Source organism: Tympanuchus pallidicinctus, unplaced genomic scaffold (assembly GCF_026119805.1).
Source record: "Tympanuchus pallidicinctus isolate F22 unplaced genomic scaffold, pur_lepc_1.0 scaffold2, whole genome shotgun sequence".
Taxonomy (NCBI): domain Eukaryota; kingdom Metazoa; phylum Chordata; class Aves; order Galliformes; family Phasianidae; genus Tympanuchus; species Tympanuchus pallidicinctus.
The window spans coordinates 2,268,381-2,291,403 of NW_026294721.1; the positions used below are offsets into that span (position 1 = coordinate 2,268,381).

Consider the following 23,023-nt stretch of genomic DNA (forward strand, 5'->3'; position numbering starts at 1 on the left):
GCCACCATCCTTGGACACATTCAAGAACCACAGAGACGTGACATAGTGGGCATGGTGGGGATGGGTTGGGGCTGATGATCTTAGAGGTCTTTTCTGACCTTAATGATTCTGTGCTTCTGCAGCAAATCAGAGAGGGAATCTTACTGCAGCTGGGCTACAAAGAACATAAATGTGTGCTTTGTAAAAAAAACCAAACCTGAGACAGGGGAGGTTTAGGTTGGATATGAGGAGGAAGTTTTTCACACAGAGGGTGGTGACGCACTGGAACAGGTTGCCCAACCCTGGATGGCACAGGATGCCCCATCCCTGCAGGCATTCAAGGCCAGGCTGGATGTGGCTCTGGGCAGCCTGGTCTGCTGGTTGGTGACCCTGCACATAGCAGGGGGTTGAAACCAGGTGATCATTGTGGTCCTTTTCAGGCCATTATGTGATTCTATGAAAGAAGCTGCCCAGGGAACAGTAAGGATGAACAACCTCAAGAGTGATAGCTGAGCAGATGTGTAACGTGGCACGTGCTGTGTCTGAGAAGAGGCCTTCCAGTGGCTTTATGGGTTTATGGAAAGGAAGACTTGGAAAGAAAGCCATTCTCTGTCAGAGAAATAGAAAGCACAGCTGGTTCAGACCAGGCGCTCGCAATACCTGCGAGCAGCTGTTCCTGAGGAAGATGCAAGAAATCACTCCACACAGCCAGAGAACCGTTTACTTATCAGGAAATCTCTTCCTAATCCCTGCATAAAGTGATTAAACACAATGGCACATACCCCATATATTAAATATTAATCCTTCCTAATGTGGCTGCCGATGTTCTGGTTATCCAGCTCAGGTATGAAATGCTCACAGCATGCAATCCCTTTTCCATCCCTAACCACATAAATCCAACACACAAACCCCAGTGCAAGACAGCAGAAATATTTTGTGACCCAATTAGAGAACAAGGCTGGTATCTGGTGATACTCCCTGAGCCTCGCAGCGAAATGGGATGGCCCCAAAAACAGCCTAGCAGCAGGGAAGGAGTTAAAAGCAGAGAGATGAATCAGCCCCCTGCCATAAACAGAGACATTTCCTACCTCTTAGCTCTAGTGCTTCTTCCTGTCCGCAGGCTTCCGAGATGCCTGTGTACCTGGTCACATTCAAATGATTTCCACCGCAACAGGAAAGAGAGGCATTTGGTTTATTTTAAGAGGAAAACCCGATTTGTGAATGAGACCAGAAAATGGCCATAAAGGCCAACCTCCCTCCCATCCAGCTCCAACACGGAGGTGTCAGCCAGGAGCTGGTGCATCTGCTCTACTGTCTGCGGCTCTGCCGAAGCATACGGGCACCACGTTTTGGCCAGAAAGCATGAACAAAGTGTTACCATGGGGAGAAAAATAGAAAAATAAAGGTATTCTGCCCAGCACTGCATTGAATTGTAGCGATTCCATAGTGACTCCGTGGGGTTTCAAACCTATCTGGGAGACGAGCAGCATACAAAACCCTGCAGCTCCCACGCTCGCTGCACAGCCATCGCCCAGCACTTTGCATGCAAAGCAAAGTGGCTGACATGGCTCAGTCCATGCATACCGTCCTGCTGACCTGGGATCCCCCTCCTGCTGAAGAGCTCAGCCTCCAAAATCCCCCAGCAAAGAGGGTCTGAGAGGAACAGACAGCGGAGACACGGAGAGAAGGATTTCAGAACGCTCTTCCATGAGGATGTTAACGTTGGACGTGACCCAACGGCACGGAGCTGCACAAAGCATCAGTTATGTGAGGGTGACATTTCAGAAAAGCAGAGCCATGTATCCTATTAGCTCGAAAACAATACAGCCAGATCAATGCCAGGACAGCGGTGTCCCTGGAAACATCTCTTTTCTCTAACTAACACCGAGCAGAAACTCTGGAACACCCCCTCCAAAGCCCCTCCAGGATATCCCCACCCCAAAGGACAGAGCACAGCAATGCCCATTTCTTTTCCAGCCAGTCCAGAAAGCAAATCTCCAAACCTTTTCAAGGCACACAGCGAGCTTCCCACCAACCACGGGCACAGAGGGGATGAGTAATATTTGAGCTGCACAGAGAAACGCTCTGCAAACGCCCCGAGTAAATTCCTGAGGCTCTCAGAACCCCATCCCTCCTCCTTACGAAACAGCCCAGCTGGAACCTCACAGCTCTCATTTTTCCTCATACAGCCCTGACACGGGGCTGGGATGCCTCCGGATCTTAACAGGAGGTGTTTAGCGAGAGGAAAAGATATTAATGATAATAATTAAAAAGCCTGCCTTCCTTCTTGTCGTATTCTTCATTCTCGATGGTGTGGGAGGGGAAAGACGAGCAAAGGTTGGCCAGGAGGAGAGCAGCACAGCGTGGTCGTGAAGGTTGGGATGGAGCTTTGCCATCGTCGGACCCAACCAACGTCTCCCCCTTTTCTCCAACACCTCCAGGGACGCTCACTGTTTCCCTGCCCGATCCACTCCAATGCATCACAGCTCTTTCGGAGGAGAAACGAGGAGAAACGATCCCAGTAACCCAACCGACCCCCATATGCCCAACTTAAGGCCGTCGCCTCTCGACTTATCGCTACCGACCCCCCCCCAGAAAAAAAGTTTGGGGGCTTCCTTTAAGCGAACCCAGGAGCCCGGAACGATGAGGCCGAGCTCCACCGCACGGAAAGAAGGGAAAAGGATCCATTCGTGGAACCCCTCCAGCCGCCGCTGCTGCTACTCACCTGCGGGCGCGGGGCCGGGCCCGCTGCTCTCTCCCTCTCTCCCCGCCTCTCTCGCCGCCGCCCAACGGCTCCGCTGCGAGGCCGCGACGGCCGGGAGCATGGACGGAGGGAAGGGACGCGGCCGCAGGGGGTTTGGTGGGGGGCCCGGCGCTGTCCAACGCCGCCTCTCAGCGCCCCGCCGCGGGGCTGCCGGCCATCAGCGGCGCCCCCGCTGCCGCCCGCCCGCTCCCGCTCCCGCCGCCGCCGCCATGGTGCGGCTCCATGCAGGGCGCGCACCGCTGACAGGGGCGGGGCGGGACGAGGGGCGGGGATAGTGGGGGCGGGGCTACGGGCAATGGGCGGGACCAATGGGCGGGACAGATGGGCGGGACCAATGGGTGGGACCAATGGCAGGACCAATGGGAGGGTTCAATGGGCGGGGCCAACAGGCAGGGCCAATAGGATGGGTTAATGGGCGGGGCTACGGCCGGTAGTGGGCGGAGCGAGAGTTTGGCAGGCGATCCCGTAGTGCTGTGGTCCTTTCCAGGCGGGTTCCATGTGCTGAAAGCACGGCTTGCAGCGAGCTCAGCTGGGGATAGGGCTCCTGCTCACACCGAAAGCCGGAGAAGGGATGAGAACGCGTAATTAATAGGGTAGAATCATAGAGTGGTTTGAGTTGGAAGGGACCCTTCAAGGCCATCTGGTCCCACTCCCTGCACTGAACAGGGACACCCACAGCTGCGTCAGTGCTCACAGCCCCATCCTGCCTTACCTTGGGTGTCTGCAGGGCTGAGGCACCCACCACCTTTCTGGGAAACCTTTGCCAGTGCTTTGCTACCCTTAGCGTAAAAAAACATTTTCCTTATGTCCAATTTAAATCTTCCCTCTTTTAGATAGAAACCGTTTCCCCATGTCCTACCATAACAGACCCTGCTGAAGTTCTGCCACCTTTCTTCTCATAGCCCCCTTTAAATATAGAACGTTCCCTCCATTTTAGCACATAAATCCTCAATCCAGGCCACCCGGAAGCTCATACAGCAGCACTATGAGGATTGCTGAGTAGGTGCAACAGAAGTCACCACCTGAGCTTGGTGCCAATCTCACAAACTGCTTATGGGGCAGAGAAATATTTTCTGCTGAGCTTTTACCTTTATTTCAACACAAAATGACATCAACCTGACCCAACCAGGATGTGCTGTGCTCTGCTCATTCCATCAGCATTCTCCCGCTCTGTTTGAAACCTGGATTTTAGCTTGGGTCTTTGAGGGCTCAGTGTTCTCCTCCAGGACCCCGTCCTCATGACACAGGGATATTAAAGAATCACAGGAGTTGGAAGGGACCTCTGGAGATCCAACCTCTTGCTAAAGCAGCTTCTCTATATCAGGTAACACACGAAAGCTTCCAGATGGATTTAGAATATCCACAGAGAAGGAGAATCCACGTTTCGTGTTCGTATTCATATCACACTGCTGCCATCTGCCGGCTTGTGCCCGGGGTTGTGAAACAGCTCTCCTTGCTCAAAGTCACGGCTTTTGGGGAAAACGTGTGACTCCGAATTTTTGACTTCTTTTTTTTGGTTGTTGTTGCTGACGCAGTGGAAGGAAGGGATGCCATTCAGAGGGACCTCAACAAACTTGAAATGTGGGCCCGAGTGAATCTAATGAGGTTCAACACAGCAAAGTGCAAGGTTTGGCACTTGGGCTGGAGAAATCCCAGGCATCCATACAGACAGGAAGGAGCAGCCCTTGAGAGCAGCCCTGCAGAGAAGGACCTGGGGTTCCTGATGGATGAAAAGCTTAACATGAGCCAGCAGTGTGCTCTTGCAGCTCGGAAAGCAAATGGGATCCTGGGCTCCATCAGAAGAGGGGTGGCCAGCAGGGACAGGGAGGTGATTGTCCCCTTCTACTCTGCTCTTGTGAGGCCCCATCTGCAGGACCTTGGTACTGTACCCAGGGACAGCATGGGGCTCCCAATACAAGAAAGACAGAGAGCTGTTGGAGAGGGTGCAGGGGAGGGCCACAAAGACGATCAGAGGGCTGGAGAAGACAGGTGAAGACAGGCTGAGGGAGCTGGGCTTGTTCAGCCTGGAGAAAAGAAGGCTGCAGGGTGACCTCATGGCAGTCTTCAGTAACTAAAGGGAGCCTACAGACAGGACGGGAATCAACTCTGCGAAAGGTTTGATAACAGCAGGACAAGGGGAAATGGTTTGAAGTTGAGGAGGGAAGATTGAGGTTGGATGTGAGGGGGAAGTTCTTGACAGAGAGAGTGGTGAGGTGCTGGAACAGCTGCCCAGAGAGGCTGTGATGCCCCGTCCATCCCTGGAGGTGTTCAAGGCCAGGTTGGATGGGGCCCTGGGCACCCTGGGCTGCTATGAAATGTGGAGGTTGGTGGCCCTGCGTGTGGCAGGGGGTTGGAGCTTCATGATCCTTGAGGTCCCTTCCAAGCCTGGCCATTCTATGATTCTATGACGTGATTCTGTGATTTGTGGTGGCAAAGAACGATTCGGGGCGTGAGGAATTTACAGCTGATGATAACACAGCACTACGAACATTAAACCTGTCCAGACTCTCGATTTTAGGGCGCTCCGAGTCACAGTAGGGCCCGAAGGCCCGGGCCAGGCCTGTCTCTCCTCCCAGGGCTCCGCCTATCACCGCCCTTCCGTCGGGGACGGACGGGCGCGGTGACCAATGAGAAGAGTGAACGAGGTGGTGGGCGGGGCTCGGCGCTGACCCGGGACGGGCGGAGGTGGCGGCGGACGCAGGTGGGGCCGGGTACGGGATAAGGGCAGGGAGAAGGACGGGGATCGGGAGAAGGACGTGGACCGGGGCTGGGATCCGGGTTAGGAGGTCCGATCTCTCTTTTCCTTCGTGCCCGTGGGATTTTGGAAGCAGCCGCCTCGGGGCCGGGCGCTGTGCCCGCTTTCTCTTCCTCTTTCCGTTGGATTTGAGAAAGTTTCAGTGTTATTGAGGGGGGAAAAAGAAAGCGTTTTGAAGACAAAAAGAATCACCCGAGTGCAGCCAGCTGTGCAAACACAGGGCCGTGGGTCCAACATGAAGGAAAAACGAAGTTCTGCCAAGAGTTAAACTTTAACCCTGCCCATTTAATCCATATTTTATGTGTATTTCATGTGAGATTTCCCCTGTGCTCTTTCCCCAGCCCAACGACTGCCTTTCCTGCTGTTGACAGCCCAGCTTGCTAAGAGGCAAACAGCAGCTCTGCTCCTGAGCTCCACTCACCTTCAGTCCTTGTCCCTGCAGGCACTGAGCCACGATGGGTTTTGCTGAGGACAAAGTGTACAACCACATCCTGAAGAACATGAGCAGGTTCTGTGACATCCACGTGGCGTCGCTGGTCGATTCCCTGAGCTGCCTCACCGATGCTGACAGGGTAAATTCTCCGTTGCTCTGAGTGCTGCTGGGCTGCGTGGGCACTCTGCCCAGTGTATGTATGACGTGGGTTGGTGTGTAGCTGCTTTACGTGTGCCCAGAGTGGTGAGGGAGGGAATTGTCCCCTCTGCTCTGCTGCCTGAGCCCCCATCTGCAGCGCTGCGTTCAGCTCTCAGCCCCCCAGCACAAAGATGTGGAGTTGCTGGAGTGAGACTGGATGGGGTCATGAGGGTGCTCAGAAGTTGCAGCAACTCAGAGGGTGGTGAAGCACTGGAACAGGTTGCCCAGGGAGGCTGTGGATGCCCCATCCCTGCAGGCATTCAAGGCCAGGCTGGATGTGGCAGCCTGGTCTGCTGGTTGGTGACCCTGCACATAGCAGGAGGTTGGAACTACATCATCATTGTGGTCCTTTTCAACCCAGGCCATTCTGTGGTTCTGTGATTCTATGAACTCTGCTGTGGAGACAGGCAGAGAGCTGGGAGTGTTCAGCCTGCAGAAGGGAAAGCTACAGAGAGACCTCACTGCAGCCTTCCAGGACATAAAGGGGCCTACAGGAAGGCTAGGGACTCTTTATCAGGGAGCGTGGAGATAAGATAAAGAGTGCTTTAAACTAAAAGAGATTTTGATTAGATATTAGGAAGAAATTCCTCGCTATTAACGTGATGAGGCCCTGTCACAGTCTGCCCAGAGAAGCTGTGGGTGCCTCATCCCTGAAGGTGCTCAAGGCTGGCCTGGATGGAGCTGTGAGCAGTGGAAAATGTCCCTGCCCTCAGCAGCAGTTGCAACTGATTGATCTTTAGGTTCCCTTACAACCCAAGCCATTTCGTGATTCTGTTTCTAAGGCAGCCTGTGCTTCTCAATGTGTTTTGTTCAGGATGAGCTTCACACCCGGCAGGAGATGCGGGGGATCCGTGCCACTGTGTACAAATTTTACCAGCACCTGAAGTGCCGAAAGGGCTGGGTGATGGACCTGATCAATGCACTGCACCAGAACAATGCGGGGCACCTGGCTGAGGAGCTGCAGCAGGTTTATGACCTCTACCAAGCCCGTAAGTGGCCTCAACACCCCTGGGTCTCCCCAGTATGCTTGGATGCTTGTTTCTCTCAGGGTCTAGCTCCTGTTCTTGGTGGGGAGTCCGTATACAACAACTGTGTCTCATGCAGGAGTCCATGGGTATCTGTGACTTGTCCCCAAAGATGTGTTGCCCCTGTGACATGCCCAGGGATGGCAGAATGTCTGCACGGTTCCTTGTCCAAAGCTGCTTGGGCTGACAGTGGCTTGTGTGTCTTGTTCTCCTTGTCTTGAGGGGAGATGGAAAAATGAATTAAGAGGCACTGCGGGCTTGGCTGTTATGGGGGTGGAGCGTGGGCATGAAAAGGGCTGCCTTGGGCCCATGCTCATCTTCTGTCTCCTTGGTTTTCCTGGGCTGCCTCAGCTCCTCCAGGTGCCTTGGCTCCTCCAAGTGCTTCAGCTTCTGCTGCCTGGCCTGCTGTTTCCTCCGACGGTGCCCTGAAGCCATTCTCAGGGCCAAGCTCTGCTGCAGAAGCCCCAAAGGCTGAGCCACCACGCTCCAACCCATCTGCTGGTGGCCATCCACCTCTCTCACCTGCTGCTGCCACCACTGCGACCTCAGCTGTGAGCTCAGATGTTTCCAGCACAGAACTGGATGCCAGGGCACCGGTGCAGGAATCGGTGAGCAGAGCACACGGGACTGCAAAGATCCTTTTTGGACTGGAGGGTTGGTGTTTTGGATGCCACAATTAGGGTCTTGTTGCTGACCTCTGCTGTGTGTTCGTTGCGCCTGGCAGCTTCACCCATGAGGAGAAGCAGAGGGCACCTTGTCTGCTGTTTCCACACAGAGCTCTTGCAGCTGCTGCTGGTGAGAGGCAGCCAACTGTTCTCTTATAGCATTTATACAAGGCTGTAACTACTCCCCTCCAAGCATGTAAGTGCAGCTTTACAGCCTCTCCATATTCTCTGACACATGAAGCCCACTGCTTCTGTGACCTGTTCAGTGGGTGCAACTCGTCTTCAGGCTCACATGGGTCACCAGGTTTGCTTTTGAGACACCCTGGTGGCCTCACGTGCCCTCATCCTAACTGAAGTGGGGCTGCATGGTGATTTAACGTAGCTCATTTTCTTCCAGCACCCAGAAAGAAAGAGTCCCCAGCCTCCGCTGATGACGAACACGGTCTGTGATGGCAAAGAGAAACCTGTCCCATACCCCACCAAAGAGCTTCAAGAGGCAGTGGAGACCCCTGGGGCATCCAGCACAGTTTTACCATCTGTGTCCCCTGAGCAGGGCCAGGAGTGGCTGAGCCACCGGCATCCGGTGTGTGTGGACAACGGGTGTTTTGGGAACGCAAACCACCTCCAACGTGGCGTGCCAAACTTGGATCTGGGCTCTCTTCCACCAAAGGATTTGAGTGCTGCTTCTGGCCCTGAGCAAACCAGGAACGAGCCCCAAGAAGACGTCTACATCTCCAGTGAGTTGCCTGTGAGGTTGGTGGAGACCGCTGGCGGTGGGGGACTGCAGCCCCCAGCCTCTCTGAGGACACAGGAGCAACGAGCTGTGCACAGTTCCAAGCACGATGGGCCCCCGAGCAGCTTTGTGGATATGCGCAACCCCTTGCTTATACAACAGCAGTTTGATGTAGAGCAGAAGCAGATTGAGAGAGAGCGTGAAGGAGGTGGAGGTGGGTTTCCTTCCTTTGTAGTCCGCAGGTTCAGATGGAGCAGGGCTGGAGGTGCTGCTCTGCAGTCACTTAAGGTGCTGATAATGGCTGTTAGCTCCTGTCTCTTAGGAGATCCCAGTTACCTCCTCTAAGAAGGCAGGGAAGCTGGTTTGTGCAGGCATCTACCTTGACTGCTTTTTTTCCCCTAGTTTTCTCTGCAGATGCTGTTCCTCCCCTTATATACTTGGCAGACGTGCTTGCTTTGTTTCTGATGTAAAACTTCATAGCTCTGTGTCCATGCCCTCCTGTTTCAGCAGGCTGGGAACACCCCAGTCTCAAAGAGAGAGGAACAGGCTGGCAGTGCTGAGGTGCAGGCTGCACTGGTGCTGTCTGCTTTACCTGCGCCTGCCGCTGGGAAAGCTCAACTGCCCTGAGCTTCTCTGTGGTTCCAGTCCCTTGCCCACATCTTGGACTTGCTCTGTGCTGAGCACAGGCTGCAGTTTCCATTCTGTGCAAATTAACACAGATGTGATGAGGGAAAAAGATGAAAACCCATGAACGCAGGTAAGAACCTGCCCTGGAAGTGATGTATCCTACTGCAGCATCCCTTGAGAAGAGGCTCACCTTGAGTTCTCCTGGTTAACGCAGCGTGCTTTGTTTTCTCCTTCAGATGTTTGGAAGGAAACAGCCACCTCAGTCTCAACCTCTGCACCCAGAGATATTTCCCCATTCTGTGACACCTCCTTGAAGCCTCCTGTACGAGAGAGAACGCTGCCTGGGGAGGAAGCAGCCAGCAGCACCCCCTCCATGCCACAGAAGGAGCAAGTAGGTGACCTTTCAGTTATTGGTTGCATTTCCTTCAGGTCCTTGTGAAATCCCCGTGGCGAGGATGGTTTTTGCTGCACTGTGAGATTTTTATCTGATGGGGGGTTTATTTAGGGGTTTTTCTTTGCTGTGTTCCTCTTTCTGTCCTGTTGTATTTCAGAGCATGCCTGGGAGAGCTGCTTTGGCTGGTGGGTGTTGCAAAAAACATTTAGATCAGATTGTGATCCCAGTGGGGTCCTGACCCCAAAACTCACCTGGGGTGTCCCCAAATGATTCTGTGGCTCTGCTTGAGCCCTCAGGTATATGGGGCAAAGAACTGGCTCTGTCAGTCCAGATGCCCATCTCCACCCCAGTCATCTCTGTCCCTATTTGTCTCCCCTTTCTCCTTGCATCTCTCACAAATCCTAGAGGCTCCCCGGAGCTTCAACACCTTCCTACCCCTTCTGCTTTCCCTGCCCTTGTTGTTTTATGTCCCAGCCACACTGTCAGTAGCTGGAGAAAATGATAGAGAAGTGTGCTCGGTTGTGTGATGTGGGTGCCTGAGACAGGCTGAATGGGTGCTCCCCACAGCACCCAGCTGAGATTGCCACTCTCTTTGTCTTCCAAAGGTGATCTCTGCCTCAGTGGCCTCCCTCTCAGCTATGAACGCTGCAGGAAGCTTTGAAGGCGCAGCTGGGAAGACCCCCTCACGAGTGAGCTCTGCTACCAGCATCTGGGCATCTCATGATAATGAGGAGGAAGACGTGGAGCTCAGCAAGCCAGGTGCCCTCCAGTCTGTAGTAGGAGAGAGCCCAAAAAAGGCAGCTGCCAGATACCTGGGCAGCCCCAGTTCCAACACGTCCAGTCACCTTGGCTTGAGCAGCGACCCGCTCATGGTGAGCGCAGACAGCTTGAGGCCTGGAGAAGCACAGTCCAGAGCCAACTCAGGGCGCTGGTCTGCAACTCCAGCAGTTCATGCAGACCCTGGGGGAGAAAAGGCAGCTGGAGAGAGCCCTTATCCACCTCTGAGCTGGGCCAGCCCTTCTGTGGGCACCCACGAGGTCCATGTGGAACATCACCTCAGTGCCCTGCTGGAAGCAGGCAATGATGTCCGAGATGGAGCAGTCCCCTCTGAAGGCTCTCCTGACTCAAACAAGGGAAGTAATGCTGCAACCAACTCATCTCAGGTCAAAGTCCCCACATCAGGGGACAGCAATGGGCCGTCCCTGCTGTACATCCTCCCAGCTGTTGGCATTGCACTGATCTCAGTGTTTCTGGTGTACACACGATTGCAGAAATAGCAGCAGAGAGAAGATGAGATGCCACAGCTACCAAAGGGAGATTCCTCTTCGTAGAAGGAAGTTGGCCAGCATGTTTGAAGCCCGAAGAACAGTTAGAGGGACTGTAGGGGCTTTGTTAAATCTCTTCCCAGAAAGTTTCCTGGAAGATGCCTTGGTTGTGTGATGCTGTTGGGTTTTGGTCTGATTCCCAACCACCTTCCTGTCTGTGCTGCCTTCTTTTTCACCCACAGTGAGGGTGTCTCTCAGGAGGTGATCCCTCGAGGCCAAAATCAGAGCCTTCCTGGCCATTCTCATCTTCACATTTGGTTCTGGATGGCCCCTCTCCTGCCAAGAAATGTTCCTGTGATGAGGATGTGCCAGGCTGGACTGTGTGCAAGCTGTCCCCTCTCCCAGGAGCCCTCATCCTGCTACAGTGCTTTCCTTTGGAGTATCGTGCCCTGCACCTGTGGGTCAGAAATGGCACAGGATCCAGGACTTCGACACACAGCACTGACACCCCTGGGGATGGAGCAGTGGAGCCAGAAGGAGTTGTGTATACCCTTGTGCAGCTTTCTCATGGATCAATCTCACTTCTCCTTTCTGCCAGACAGGGGGAGAAAGGATTTAAGCATATGCTTTCAGAAGACAATTTCATGCAATACCAGCATGAGCCAGACTTGCTCTCACCTAGGATTGCTGTGTGCCTTTTGATCTACAGGCTGTATTTAGTGAGCCTGGCTAGGAGGGTGGATGTAATTCTCACATTTCCCAGTACCTGGTGCAATGAGATAGAAACTTATGTCGAGGTTGGGACATAAATAGGGTCAGCTCTTTGTGATGCAGGGAGGCCATACATCAGTGCTAGCTGGTGGTCCACATGTTCTGAGTTATCTTGAGGATTCTGTTTAAAATTTCAGTCCATCATTTCCCAACTGCTCCCAGGGATCACCTTGAGAGTTTGAGGGGATTGGGCCGCAACACTTACAGATAAGAGAAAATCCCAAACCCAAATAAGCATCCCTTGGTTCCCTCAGCTCAGGACAGGTTTCAGGGGCAGCAACGATCCTTTTCAGTTGCTGTTTGCCTTCATGTCCAACTCCAGGCAGAGTTCAACCACCCCAAGCCGCGCTGCCTGTTTCCTCTGTTGCAATGGCTGTGGGCTGTTCACCATCACTCACCTGCTCCCTCCCAAAAGGACAGAGGCACAAAAGTAAGAAAGTGGGTTATTTTAGTTAGAGATTATTAATTTTTTTTAAGCTCTAAATGCACCAGCATGGACTTTTAGGTTGCCCTGCAATCCTGTGAGCTGCAGGAAATGGAAGCCATGGCAGGAGGCAGAGTTGGGCAAAAAGTATGGAGATGTGGAGACAGATTTGCACAGCAGAAGGCTTGTATCATGGACAGCCATGGCTTGAATGTGACTGGCTGGTCAGGGTGCTATGGGCTTTAAACCACTGCAGTGACTGAACTGCAAGGCTGATCTGGGCTGCAGTCTGATGGCTCTGTGTCCAGAATTGAGGTGTCCTGAGGCTTTTCTAGATGGAATAGTATTCTTGAGGTGCTGGATGTGAGCTGCTCTGACCACAGTATTTGCATGAGTTGGGTTCTTACATATTCCAAAGGAAATGTGTTTTGGAAGGCACCTGCCCACCTCTTTCCAGTCCCATATTCCCAAGTTGTTGAGCCACATGCTGGTTTTCCCAGAGCTCTGCCTTATTTTTGGTTGATTGCCTTAGCAGCCCGTTAGCCTGGAGGAATCATAGAATCATAAGGTTGGAAACAACCTATAAGATCATTTAGCCTCTTCTGACTTGGGTAAATGGTCTCCAAATTACAAATGGTTCTGTCACAGCACAGCAGGCTGGGGGACTTCTGCTTCGGTTTAGTAGGGCTGACAACTTGAAAAAGCCCCAAAATGCACAAAGTGCCTCCCTTATAAATGGACAAGAGCAATAAATACATGCAAGAGTGAGGTGGTTGAAATTGCTCTGACAGGGCCCAAGAGCGAACTCGAGATGTTCACTTCTTGCTCAGTGCCCAGCATTTTACCCATCCGTGGATGAGAGAGGGCGTTTTAAATGCACTTTCCATCCTCTTCTCAGTGATGGGGCACAGGGGCTGTTCTCACCATGAGAAAGAGGAGGCCTACATCTTCTCCTGCTGCTTTCTGTGCCATTTTTGAGGGTGTTTGGGAGATCTCAAGCCAGCAGCATCCATACCAAGGCTCTCTTCTCTGCCTGCAGATTTCTTCATGTATTTTCCCAGTGCTTTTTAGCTCCTGCACTTCCTATGAAAACACACCTGATTTATTAGCACATAAAGCATTTGTTTTTCTTGGTGTTTGCTGTGAAGTGCCTCTATTTTCCTAGCTGTCATGTAGCACTTTAAAGACAGAAATCAGCGAAAGGGATACCTAGGATGGAATACGTAATAAAAACTGTTTGCCACACCACGAAACTTTTGAGGGTGCTGTGTTTGTAACCTGAGGGAAAATCTCATGTTTCAGAGCCTCTGTGTGGCACAGTGACAGTCAGGCATTTATCTCTTTGGTCTCGAATTAATGCCCGACTGTCCCCTGGCTGTGAAGGGATGCGCAAGGCCTCAGCACCCATCTGCGTTGCCATGGTTACTCGGCCTGCCAATCAGCCTGCCTCCACCATCAGACACCTCACGTCATTGGCTAGCTGCCGCGTCACTCTTTCCCACGGGACGCCATAGGCCAATGCGCTGCGTACTGTTCCGCCCCTCTCGGCCGCCTTAATCCCCGCCCTGTTCCGAGTTCCCGTATCGTATTGGACAGTTGGACTTATCAATAACGCTGTAGGCGGGCTCTCTGTCCGATCTTTGCTTCTCATTGGCCAGACCGCCCGTCGGTCCGTTCGGCAAAGGATTCCCATTGGACGCCGCCTCAGAAGCTTCTCCCTCCCACTTCCCGAGGGCCGGGGGCGCCGCTCGGCGCCGCTCGGCGCAGGCGCGCTGCGGGCGGTGGCTGCGGCGGTGGCCGTTGAGGAGCGCGGCGCGGTGCGGCGCGAGCGGCCCATGGGGCCGGGCCGTGCGGAGGATGGAGCCGCGGCGCAAAGGCAGCGGCGCGGATGAGAAACCTCGGAGGCGGGAAGCGGAAGCGGGGAAGCCGCGGCAATGGAGCGGCGGCGGGACGGGCGCTGGAAGCGCTGCGGCGGGACCGGAGCACTGCGAGAGGCGCAGCGCAGCCTGCGGCCTTCGGCGGGACTCGGTCCGCAAGAACCGCCCGCGTGAGTGAGGCGGAGGGGGCGCGGGGGCGGGGCCTGGAGGGGGGCGGGGCCCAAAGGGGAGGGGATGAGGGAGTGAGTCTAAGGTCGACAGCAGGAAGTGGGCGGGGCTTGACCAAAGGGGTGGGGTTATCGGTAATGAGATGTAAATGGGCGTGGCTACAGTAGGGGGCGGGGCCAGGTGGCTCCTGCCTAGAGAAGGTTTGTGAAATGACCTCGGGGACGGAGCGTCTCTTCTTGTTTTCCTGATCTCTTACTGTGAAATAAAGGAGTGCATCCGAAAACAGAAGAATTGCAATCAAAAGGTGCAACAGTTCCTATCAGAAGTCTTCCTTGAGATGTTCTCATTCCAGCTCATTGAGGCTGTGCTCCCTTTCATTCATTCCCAGACCGTGGGAGTCATCCTGCACTTGGGAAATGGTTGTTCGTGTGAAGTAATTCAGGCAATCGTGGCGTTTTCTGCATGCTGAAGGGCCAGTAGGATGGGAGAGGAGTTCCACAGAGGGATGCAAGGACCATGGTGACGGTGGTAATTTCTGTCATTCCGATGTAGCAGAGTTATACTGTAATAATATGACAGCTGAAGGTACCAGTTGTAGCTGCAGGGCTGTTAATTAGAGATGTGCTCATTAATAGGTGGCAGGCAGCTTTTGGTGAGTGAATTATCCCTTTCCACTTCACCCTTGGGAAGTTTTAAGGGTATTTCCATCTCTGTTGAGGTTCAGATTTGTTGCATAAATAATCTTTAAAGGTCCCTTGCAACTCTAAGGGCTCCATAAAATGCATAAAATGGGGTGGTTTTAGGACAAGATGATGGTTTTTGACAGAACGTTTGGAAGGTCAGCGTGGTATGATTTGGGATCACGGTGTCATCAGTGCAGCTCTATCTGTGGTATCCTCTGTCAGAGATAAACTTGGAGCAATGCAGTGGGTGTCGAGCTGCGTGCCCTCCTGCACCCCAGCCTCGCTCTTGAAGAAGCTAAAGGCCTTCAAGCTACCAGGCAGCTCAGCACTGCACAGCCTCCCCAGTCTTATAGTTCCACTTGACACCATAAGGTATGAAATGTCTCTTTGGCCAGTTAAGGTCAGCTGTCCTTGCTCTGTCCCTTCCCAGCTCCTTGTGCCCTCCCAGCCCCTCACAGCAGGGCAGCACGAGGAGCCGAAACGACCTTGGCTCTGTGCAGCACCTCTCAGCCAAAACTGAAACATGGCTGCGTTATCAGCTTTATTTTCCTCCCAGAGCCAAAGCACAGCATCGCACCAACCACTATGGAGAACATTAACTGTGTCCCAGCTGAAACCAGGACAGCCTCACTGGACTGGAAGCACTGCAGTTGAATAAAGAGGACATTCACATTGAGTTTACTCTAACATAGCTGCAGTACAGCTGTACCCAGTGGCTTTCTGCAGGCAGGGCGAAGTGCCAGGCATGAAGCTGGTGATACCCAATGGTAATGAGCAGTGGAATGTATTTTTTTTTCTCTAAAGAATCTTCTTTCTGATAAGAGAAATAGGTCAGCGATTCGGTTCAGCAGCCTTCTCCCATCCCACGTCTGCCTGTGCTCCCCTGCTCTGCTCCTGCCTGAAAACAAGTTTTCCTTGGCAGAGATGGCTTTAGCTTGTTTCCCTGAGAAACAAGTTATATTTCTCTTTTCTGCAGGCTGTATTTCTTTGGAAATAATCATAATAAGCAGCTTGTTCTGGTGCTTCTGGCAGGCACCATCCGTAGTGCTGTGCTGTCTGACAAAAGGAGAGGGGAAGGACGTTGTATCTGTGTTGTAGGAAGTGTCTGAGTTCCAAAGTGGAGCCCTACCTAAACCATCAGCAGCTGCTTTGCAATACAAAACAAGCTTTGACATACATATTTTTTTTAAATACCCTTTTTCTGTTTTGGAATTGCATACGAGCTGTGAATTCCCAGCAGAGCCTATTTTTAGAGATGTGAGGAGAGGGAGACTTAGTGTCACTTTGTATTTAATGCCGACCAATGTTCCTTTATTGATTTCTTTTCCAGCTGTTAAATTTCCATGGCCCCACTACAATATAATGCTGGGTATTTGAGAGGGAGCGTGGCAGCCTTGTCATCCCCTCAGCTAAACCATCAGTCTTCACTGCTCTGCAGGCAGATCTCCTTAGCTTCCAGAATAATTGGCTCTTAACTGAAGGATCAACCTGCAACACCACTTCTCACATGGAGAAAATCCCCCCTGGGGGTCTTTAGTTTGTATCACCTCGTTCATCTCGACACAGTTCTCCAAATTTGAACCCAGCCAGAAGAAATCTGTCGAGTTTTGTTATTATTATTATTTATAACCCATCCAGACTTATAAAGCAATTTATTTTGCAGAGGCATTTTTGGTTTTCTTGCCCCCAAGAGCTTACAGGGCAGGGATGGTGGCATCCCTGGGCATCCCAGGGCATTGGGACTGAATGGACTTTAAGGTCCCTTCCAACCCAACCATTCCATGGTTCTATGATTGCAGCTCCTTGCTTGCATCCCTGCTACTTTCCACATGGAACAGCATTGTGTTTTATTTGGTTTTTTTTTCACCTTAGCAGTGGTGCTCATGGCTGTCAGTGCCCAAAGGGTCCTGGTGCCCCCCAGCCCTATGTGTGCTGTGCTGCAGCTCTCAGAAGGGCCTTTGGGGGCTCACGGGGGAGAGAGCTGTGCGTGAGAAACGGTGGAACAAATCAGCATTTGAAGACAGATCTCGATAGCAGATGGTGATGGCGTTCATCCAACAGAGCTTCCTCCCTTTGAAGGCCTGGATTTTTCTAGCTCTCGGATAGGGAATGGCTGTGGCTGCCTTGCATTCTCATGTTGGCTGATTTCCTGTAAGAAAAAGCACAGTTCTCCATACCTGGAAATAATTTTGTGCTCCACATCCCTTTCCAAAAAGAATCGAACCCGTGGCATATGGGAGAAGTTTTGACCATGATCTTGGTTATTTGAGTGTTTGTTTGCATAGGTAAACCAAAGAACTGTTTTCTTGGGAGTGTTTTGAGCATTCCTCGGATTCTTAACTTGTGCATGATGAGAGATCCCAGCCTTGGAGGAGTTTGGGAAGCGTTGGGATGTGGCACTGAGGTGGTCAGTGGGGATAGGTTGGGATTCTTAGAGCTCTTTTCCAACCTTTACGATTCTCTGATCCGTAATGAAGAATCAGAATCGTGAAGGTTGGAAAAGAGCTTTAAGATCATGGAGTCCAACCTCAACCCATTCCCACCATGCCCACTAATCCGTCTGATTGAAGTTAAGCACCTGCATAAGGTGTCTGCAGAGCTGTCTGTGATGGTTCTTTCCAGCCTGGGAGAGCTGGGAGCAGCACCATCTCCTGCTGCCCCCACAGCAGAGAGCTGCCATAGATCATCCCGCAGATTATCGACGTTTTAGATGTTGCCAACACTGAAAACGACCTGGGGTGCTGTTTCTAAAGAGCTTTCCCTCTACTGGGACTGGGAAAGCCATTCTTGTGCTCTAAAATCTGGAAGGTTTCTGTCTCTGCAGGTTGCAGTTTGGTGTGTGAACCTCCCAGCTGATGTAGTGACAAAGGTTTGGAATGAAACGACAAAAGGGTTGGAATGGGATGGTCTGGAAGATCCCTTCTGACCCAAACCATTCCATGGTTCTGTGAAGGTTCAGAACCTTGAGGCAGTGAAGAGAAAGGAAAGCAGCAGCAATGTTAGTGCAGAAGTCCTTGGGTTGCTCTCTGTTGGCCAGCCATGCAGGTTGCTCCCTCTCTCATCCATCAGCTGTTCTTTTTCTCTCTCTTCTTGTTTCAGGTGAATGCATCAGAAACAGAGGGTGGTTGGGGTTTGGACGTGCTTCCTAAAATAGACCTCAGGCCTCCTTTTGTCCCTTGGTGATGGCTGGGGGTGGCCTCTGTAAATCCATAGAAATGATTTGATGCTTGAAGGAGAGCTTGGGAAGCTGCTGGCTGCAGCAGCTGCTGGGGAGGTGGGGATGCTCTCTGAATCCACCCACCAGGGAGAGGTATACTGCACTTCTGGCAGCAGGGCAATATATTGGGTTTATAAGCCAATATAAGCTGCATTTTGCCCTACGGTATCTCGTTAGCTCCAGCCCATCCTTTAGCTCATTAATAGCAATATTAATCCGTTCCAGCTCTCAGCTCTAATCTCAGATTCCATCTGATGGGGGTTTTCTCTTGATCTTTTCCAAGAAGCTCATTATCTCATACAGCTGTAAATGTTGCTGGGCCTAATGCATATTTTGTACCGTGGGGGAATTTGCCTAATAAAATAATCCAATTAGACATTTGTTTTTGTCTCTCTGGGGCATCTTAGACTACTTGCCTACCTCAGTGCTGTGTGTTGTAATTAGTTACCGTTTGTGCACGGCTTTGATGTCGGAGCACCACTATTATCCTTGGCTCTGGCTCTCTAAAAAAGCAATAGCTGGGGATTCAGGTTGCTGGAGGGATACTGCAAGACCTGGGATGCGTCTGCCTTCGTGGTGCTCCTGGGGTTGTAGTAAGGATTTGGAGTGGAGGCAGTGTGTGCAGTTCCTTCTGCTGTGTTTCACCATCTCTTTTTTTTTTCCCCCTTTCTTTTCAGTCTTCCCTTGGTTTGGCCTGGACATCGGTGGGACCTTGGTCAAACTCGTTTATTTTGAACCAAAGGACATCACTGCCGAAGAGGAGGACGAAGAAGTGGAAAACCTCAAAAACATCCGCAAGTACCTGACGTCAAACGTGGCCTACGGATCCACAGGCATTCGGGATGTGCACCTTGAACTAAAGGACCTTTCCCTGTGTGGACGTAAAGGCAATCTGCACTTTATACGCTTTCCTACCCATGACATGCCTGCTTTTATTCAAATGGGAAGCGAAAAGCACTTCTCGAGCCTCCATACTACCTTATGTGCCACGGGAGGTGGAGCGTACAAATTTGAGCAGGACTTTCTCACAGTAGGCATTTTTGGCTTGTATACAATTCGGATTTGGCAGCGAAACTTGAAGCTTAAAGCTAGAAATGCCCCCAGTCCTTCTCTGCAGCCTCTCAGCTTTTCTAAGCCTTAGCTTAGACTGGAATTAAACTCAGCTCAGGAAGCAGGGTGTGGAGTCACGTTCACATCTCTAAATTAGGCTGTGTTCTTTCCTGAAAGCTCATGCCACATTCCTGTAACTCTAAAATTGCTCCCTGCCCTCCACGCCGTGTGCTCTTACAGGGCTTTGTATCGCCGCTCTGCGATTACACTCAGCTCAGTGTTCTTTCTTCCTCATTGCTGTGTGTTCCCATGCTTAATTTTCACTCTTTGTTTGCTCCCATAGCTTCGTTTCTAGCACACGTTGTGCTGCTGATGGAGGTTCAGGCAAATAAGGTGGTGAATTACCTGGAAGGGGTTAGCAGTTGGAGTTTGACGTCGTCACGTGGCTCCATTATCATCAGTTAGATTCTTGTTTATGGGTGAAGTATGTGTCTGCTAAATATTTAAACAAGGCTTGAAAAATGTACCAAATAAAGAGGCTTTTTAAGGCACTCTCCAGGCAGTGACATAAGGGAAGAACAATCTTGATTTCTCCCGCTTTGTTTTTTCTTTTCTTTCTCTTTTTGTCAAACATTTACGCCCTATTTAAATCTCCTTTGCTTTTCTTGCCAGTCCCTCCGAGTCCCAGTGGGATTGGATTCTCCTGGCCTCCACCAATGGCTCAGGTTGTTTATTGCCCTCCACTTCAGGGCCAGGACAGTCAGCAGTCCACAGGGGGTGAGACGCAGCCTTGCTGTCATCTGCACTTCTCTCTCTGTCCCCGTAGGGAGGAATGGAGATAGCTGGAATTTAGCTGGCGGTGAGCATCGACTCTCCCATCCCTAACTACTTCTTCAATATTCTTTTTTTCCCCTGCCAGATGGGTGACCTTCAGCTTTGTAAGCTGGATGAGCTCGACTGCCTTATTAAAGGAGTCATGTACATCGATTCCGTTGGGTTCAACGGCCGTTCAGAGTGCTACTATTTCCAACACCCGACCGACACCGAACGCTGTCAGAAGCTCCCGTTCACTTTGAGGAATCCATACCCTCTCCTTCTGGTGAACATTGGCTCAGGGGTCAGCATTTTGGCTGTGTATTCGAAGGAAAACTACAGACGGGTGACGGGCACCAGGTGAGTGCTGCAATGGGCTGTGTCCACTTTGGAGTTTGTTTCAGCCTGCAGTGTGTTTCTGCACTGTGCTTTTGGGAGCAGGCTGCATCAGAGGTGCTGTGTTGAGTGTCACACTCCAGCTTTTACTGCAGTCCCTCATCTGTGCCAACAAAGATTCCTCCTGGAAAAGGGAATCTGAATTTCATGTTTCAGCCTCCTTACTGCAACAGGCATCTTTAAAAGCTGGTTTCTCAGCTGCAGGATTTAACTGGGTGTATCAGAGACCCCAAATATGAGCAATGTTTACCTCCAGTCAGTTCAGCAGATGTGCTGGGACAATCTTAGTTCCCCACACAGCTTCTGGACATTAAGGAACGTTTGGATTCTGTGTCGAGGGACATGGTTTAGTGAGAACTATTGGTGAGAGGTGGGTGGTTGGACTGGATGATCTCATAGGTCTTTTCCAACCTTGATGTTTCTGTGATTCTGTGGACAGCTGCATTGAAAATGCGACTGTTGTTGCCCAGTGAAGCCAAAGAGCTTTGTGGCTGTGAGCTTCCCTGAAGTTCATGAAAATGAGCATTGATGAAACCCCTTGGCACAGGTCTCAATCCTATTAAACATCGTTAATGGTGGTTTACACAGTTAGGTGACGGCACGTCGAGTTTCCCAAAGCCCAGTGAACAACTTTCCTCTTGCTTTCCATTGCAGTCTCGGAGGGGGAACCTTCTTTGGGCTCTGCTGCCTTCTCACGGGTTGCTCCACCTTTGAGGAGGCCATGGAGATGGCATCCCGTGGGGACAGCACCAAAGTGGACAAGTTGGTGAGGGACATTTATGGAGGAGACTACGAGCGGTTCGGGCTGCCAGGCTGGGCCGTAGCATCCAGGTAATGGTGGTCACTGCTGGGTTGTTCTCAGCACAGGTTGTGCAGCAATGAAAAACCAAACGTCTTAATGTCTCAAGACTACACTGATTCTTTCACACTATCATTCGAGTTAACCCAGTAATTCCCTTTTTTTTTTCTTTTTTTTTTCTTCTGGAATTTTGATGCAAGTAAACCTTTAACCCTAAAACTTTCTTGACAGTTTTGGAAACATGATGAGCAAGGAGAAGAGGGAATCTGTGAGCAAAGAGGACCTGGCCAAGGCCACCTTGATAACCATCACCAACAACATCGGCTCCATCGCGCGGATGTGTGCGCTCAATGAGGTATGGGGGAAAGGCATTCTGTTGTTTCCCCTCTGAAGCCTCACTTCTGCACTGCTGTTCTGCTGTCTCTTTTCCTGCACGCCTTCCTGTGGCTGGGTGTTCATTCTTGTTTCTCTGGATCTTCACTGCGTTGCAATCTGCCCCTTTTTTGGATTCATCGGTGTTGAATCCAAATTTTGTTCTTGCTTGTCTGTGTACTTTGAGGCAGATCACTGTGAGCTGAGTTACTCCCCATGAATTTGGGCTGGCTCTTGGGAGGTTCTCTTTGGCAGCACAATACGGCCCCTTTTCCACCACAATGCTGTGTGTTTTCTTGTGTATTTAGCACTGAAGTTGGGGTGGAGGGGGAGAGGTGGGAGACCTTTCCTACGTTCTTTTCACCACTTGCTTTTGTTCTCCTGGTCAAGCAGCACCACTTTCCTGGACATGACTGTATCTCTGTGCTTTCAGCTTCTTTACAGTGCTGCCTTGTTGCGTTCATGTCAAGCAGCATTGTACAGGGCTATGAAAGAACAGAGGCATGCTCTTGAGTTTGAGCCTCTTCCTATGGTCCGAGCTGACAGAGGAAGCACACTCCACTCTTCCTGTTGTCTGTACTTACTGCTATTTACTTGTAAAACTTGTAAGCACCATACCAACAGAACATCTCAGTGGAAAACACACTTGAACGGCTACAGATGGCCTTTTAGAGAGCACTACAAAGTGCCATTGCTTTTCTTCTGACCCTCAGGTGGTGTTTCCATTGTCGCAAGCAGAACCATGGAATCCAGCCTTAACGTTCCCATCTTTTTCTTCACAGAACATCGACCGGGTCGTCTTCATCGGCAATTTCCTCCGGATCAACACCATCTCCATGAAGCTTCTGGCCTATGCTTTGGACTACTGGTCGAAGGGACAGCTGAAAGCACTGTTCTTGGAACATGAGGTGAGATTCCCTTTCACATTTCTCTTGTCAAACCTATCATTTCCTGTTATTCCTTCCCCACGTCGCTCGCGCGCCCGCCTTTGGGCTGTTAACGGATCTGTTTGCTCCTCAGGGTTACTTTGGTGCAGTTGGTGCTCTGCTGGAGCTCCTGGACTCAGCCTGATCCAACCAGGTTCCATACGTTCGAGCAATGAAGTCACAGTGCCCACATGAAGCTTTAAAGCACTTTCATCAATGCCTCTGAGTGCTGTATGTCTGTTTAGTTCCCACATTACAGGTGTCAGCTGCAAGGTTCTGTGTTCTGCAGATGAAAGATGTCACATTCTCATTCTCCTACAAATCTGTGGAGGGGTGAGAACTGCAGCACATAACACCATAAGGACCATTCCTGTTCCCTCCAGACCCCACAGTGCTCTGCTGGACACAGTCATGCTATCAGCAGGGCTGCATAGAACGATACCAAAGAGTTTACTGTTTCTTTCAGTCAAGTATTTGGGATTTTTTCTGTAATGCTTCATTCAGTGCTTATATACTAGAGTAGTTTGGGGGGTGAAGCTGCACTTCCCATATATATAGCAGTTGTTCTTTTGTTTCCTCCTTGCACACAGCCTGAATTAGGCTGTGCACTTTGCAACCTCTGCTCTCAGGACACGGATTTGGAAGTAGCACGCTGCTTCCTCAATAAATGATCAGAACAACAGTGATGC

At 51.3% G+C, this 23,023-nt stretch overlaps 3 protein-coding genes across 11 annotated transcripts in view; 2 read left to right on the forward strand and 1 right to left on the reverse strand.

Annotated features, from left to right (window-relative positions):
• The window catches only part of PTPRA (protein tyrosine phosphatase receptor type A), a 95,807-nt gene extending 92,897 nt beyond the window's left edge, over positions 1 to 2,910 (reverse strand). The window contains exon 1 of the mRNA XM_052682460.1: positions 2,705 to 2,910. The gene's annotated coding sequence lies outside the window, so the exon portion shown is untranslated. The remainder of the gene's footprint in view (positions 1 to 2,704) is intronic.
• Positions 2,911 to 5,394: 2,484 nt separating this feature from the next.
• MAVS (mitochondrial antiviral signaling protein) lies at positions 5,395 to 11,828 on the forward strand. Of its 7 annotated transcripts, none has more exons than XM_052682465.1 (7): positions 5,395 to 5,444; positions 5,941 to 6,070; positions 6,944 to 7,118; positions 7,506 to 7,762; positions 8,217 to 8,766; positions 9,416 to 9,570; positions 10,179 to 11,828. In XM_052682465.1, exons 2-7 carry the CDS (start codon positions 5,954 to 5,956, stop codon positions 10,848 to 10,850), a joined length of 1,926 nt encoding a protein of 641 aa, XP_052538425.1. In that variant the 5' UTR covers positions 5,395 to 5,444; positions 5,941 to 5,953; the 3' UTR covers positions 10,851 to 11,828. The 7 variants fall into 7 exon arrangements, with proteins under 7 accessions (XP_052538425.1, XP_052538426.1, XP_052538422.1 ...); XM_052682466.1 differs by having other exon boundaries at positions 5,403 to 5,454; XM_052682462.1 differs by having other exon boundaries at positions 5,411 to 5,454; positions 5,840 to 6,070.
• A 2,000-nt stretch (positions 11,829 to 13,828) lies between these two features.
• Positions 13,829 to 23,017, forward strand: PANK2 (pantothenate kinase 2). Of its 3 annotated transcripts, XM_052682475.1 has the most exons (9): positions 14,310 to 15,133; positions 15,320 to 15,410; position 16,665; positions 18,656 to 19,008; positions 19,948 to 20,201; positions 20,892 to 21,068; positions 21,268 to 21,391; positions 22,191 to 22,316; positions 22,429 to 23,017. In XM_052682475.1, exons 1-9 carry the CDS (start codon positions 14,928 to 14,930, stop codon positions 22,477 to 22,479), a joined length of 1,383 nt encoding a protein of 460 aa, XP_052538435.1. In that variant the 5' UTR covers positions 14,310 to 14,927; the 3' UTR covers positions 22,480 to 23,017. The 3 variants fall into 3 exon arrangements, with proteins under 3 accessions (XP_052538433.1, XP_052538435.1, XP_052538434.1); XM_052682473.1 differs by lacking the exons at positions 14,310 to 15,133; positions 15,320 to 15,410; position 16,665 and adding an exon at positions 13,829 to 14,080; XM_052682474.1 differs by lacking the exons at positions 14,310 to 15,133; positions 15,320 to 15,410; position 16,665 and having other exon boundaries at positions 18,750 to 18,865.
• Positions 23,018 to 23,023: the final 6 nt, after the last annotated feature.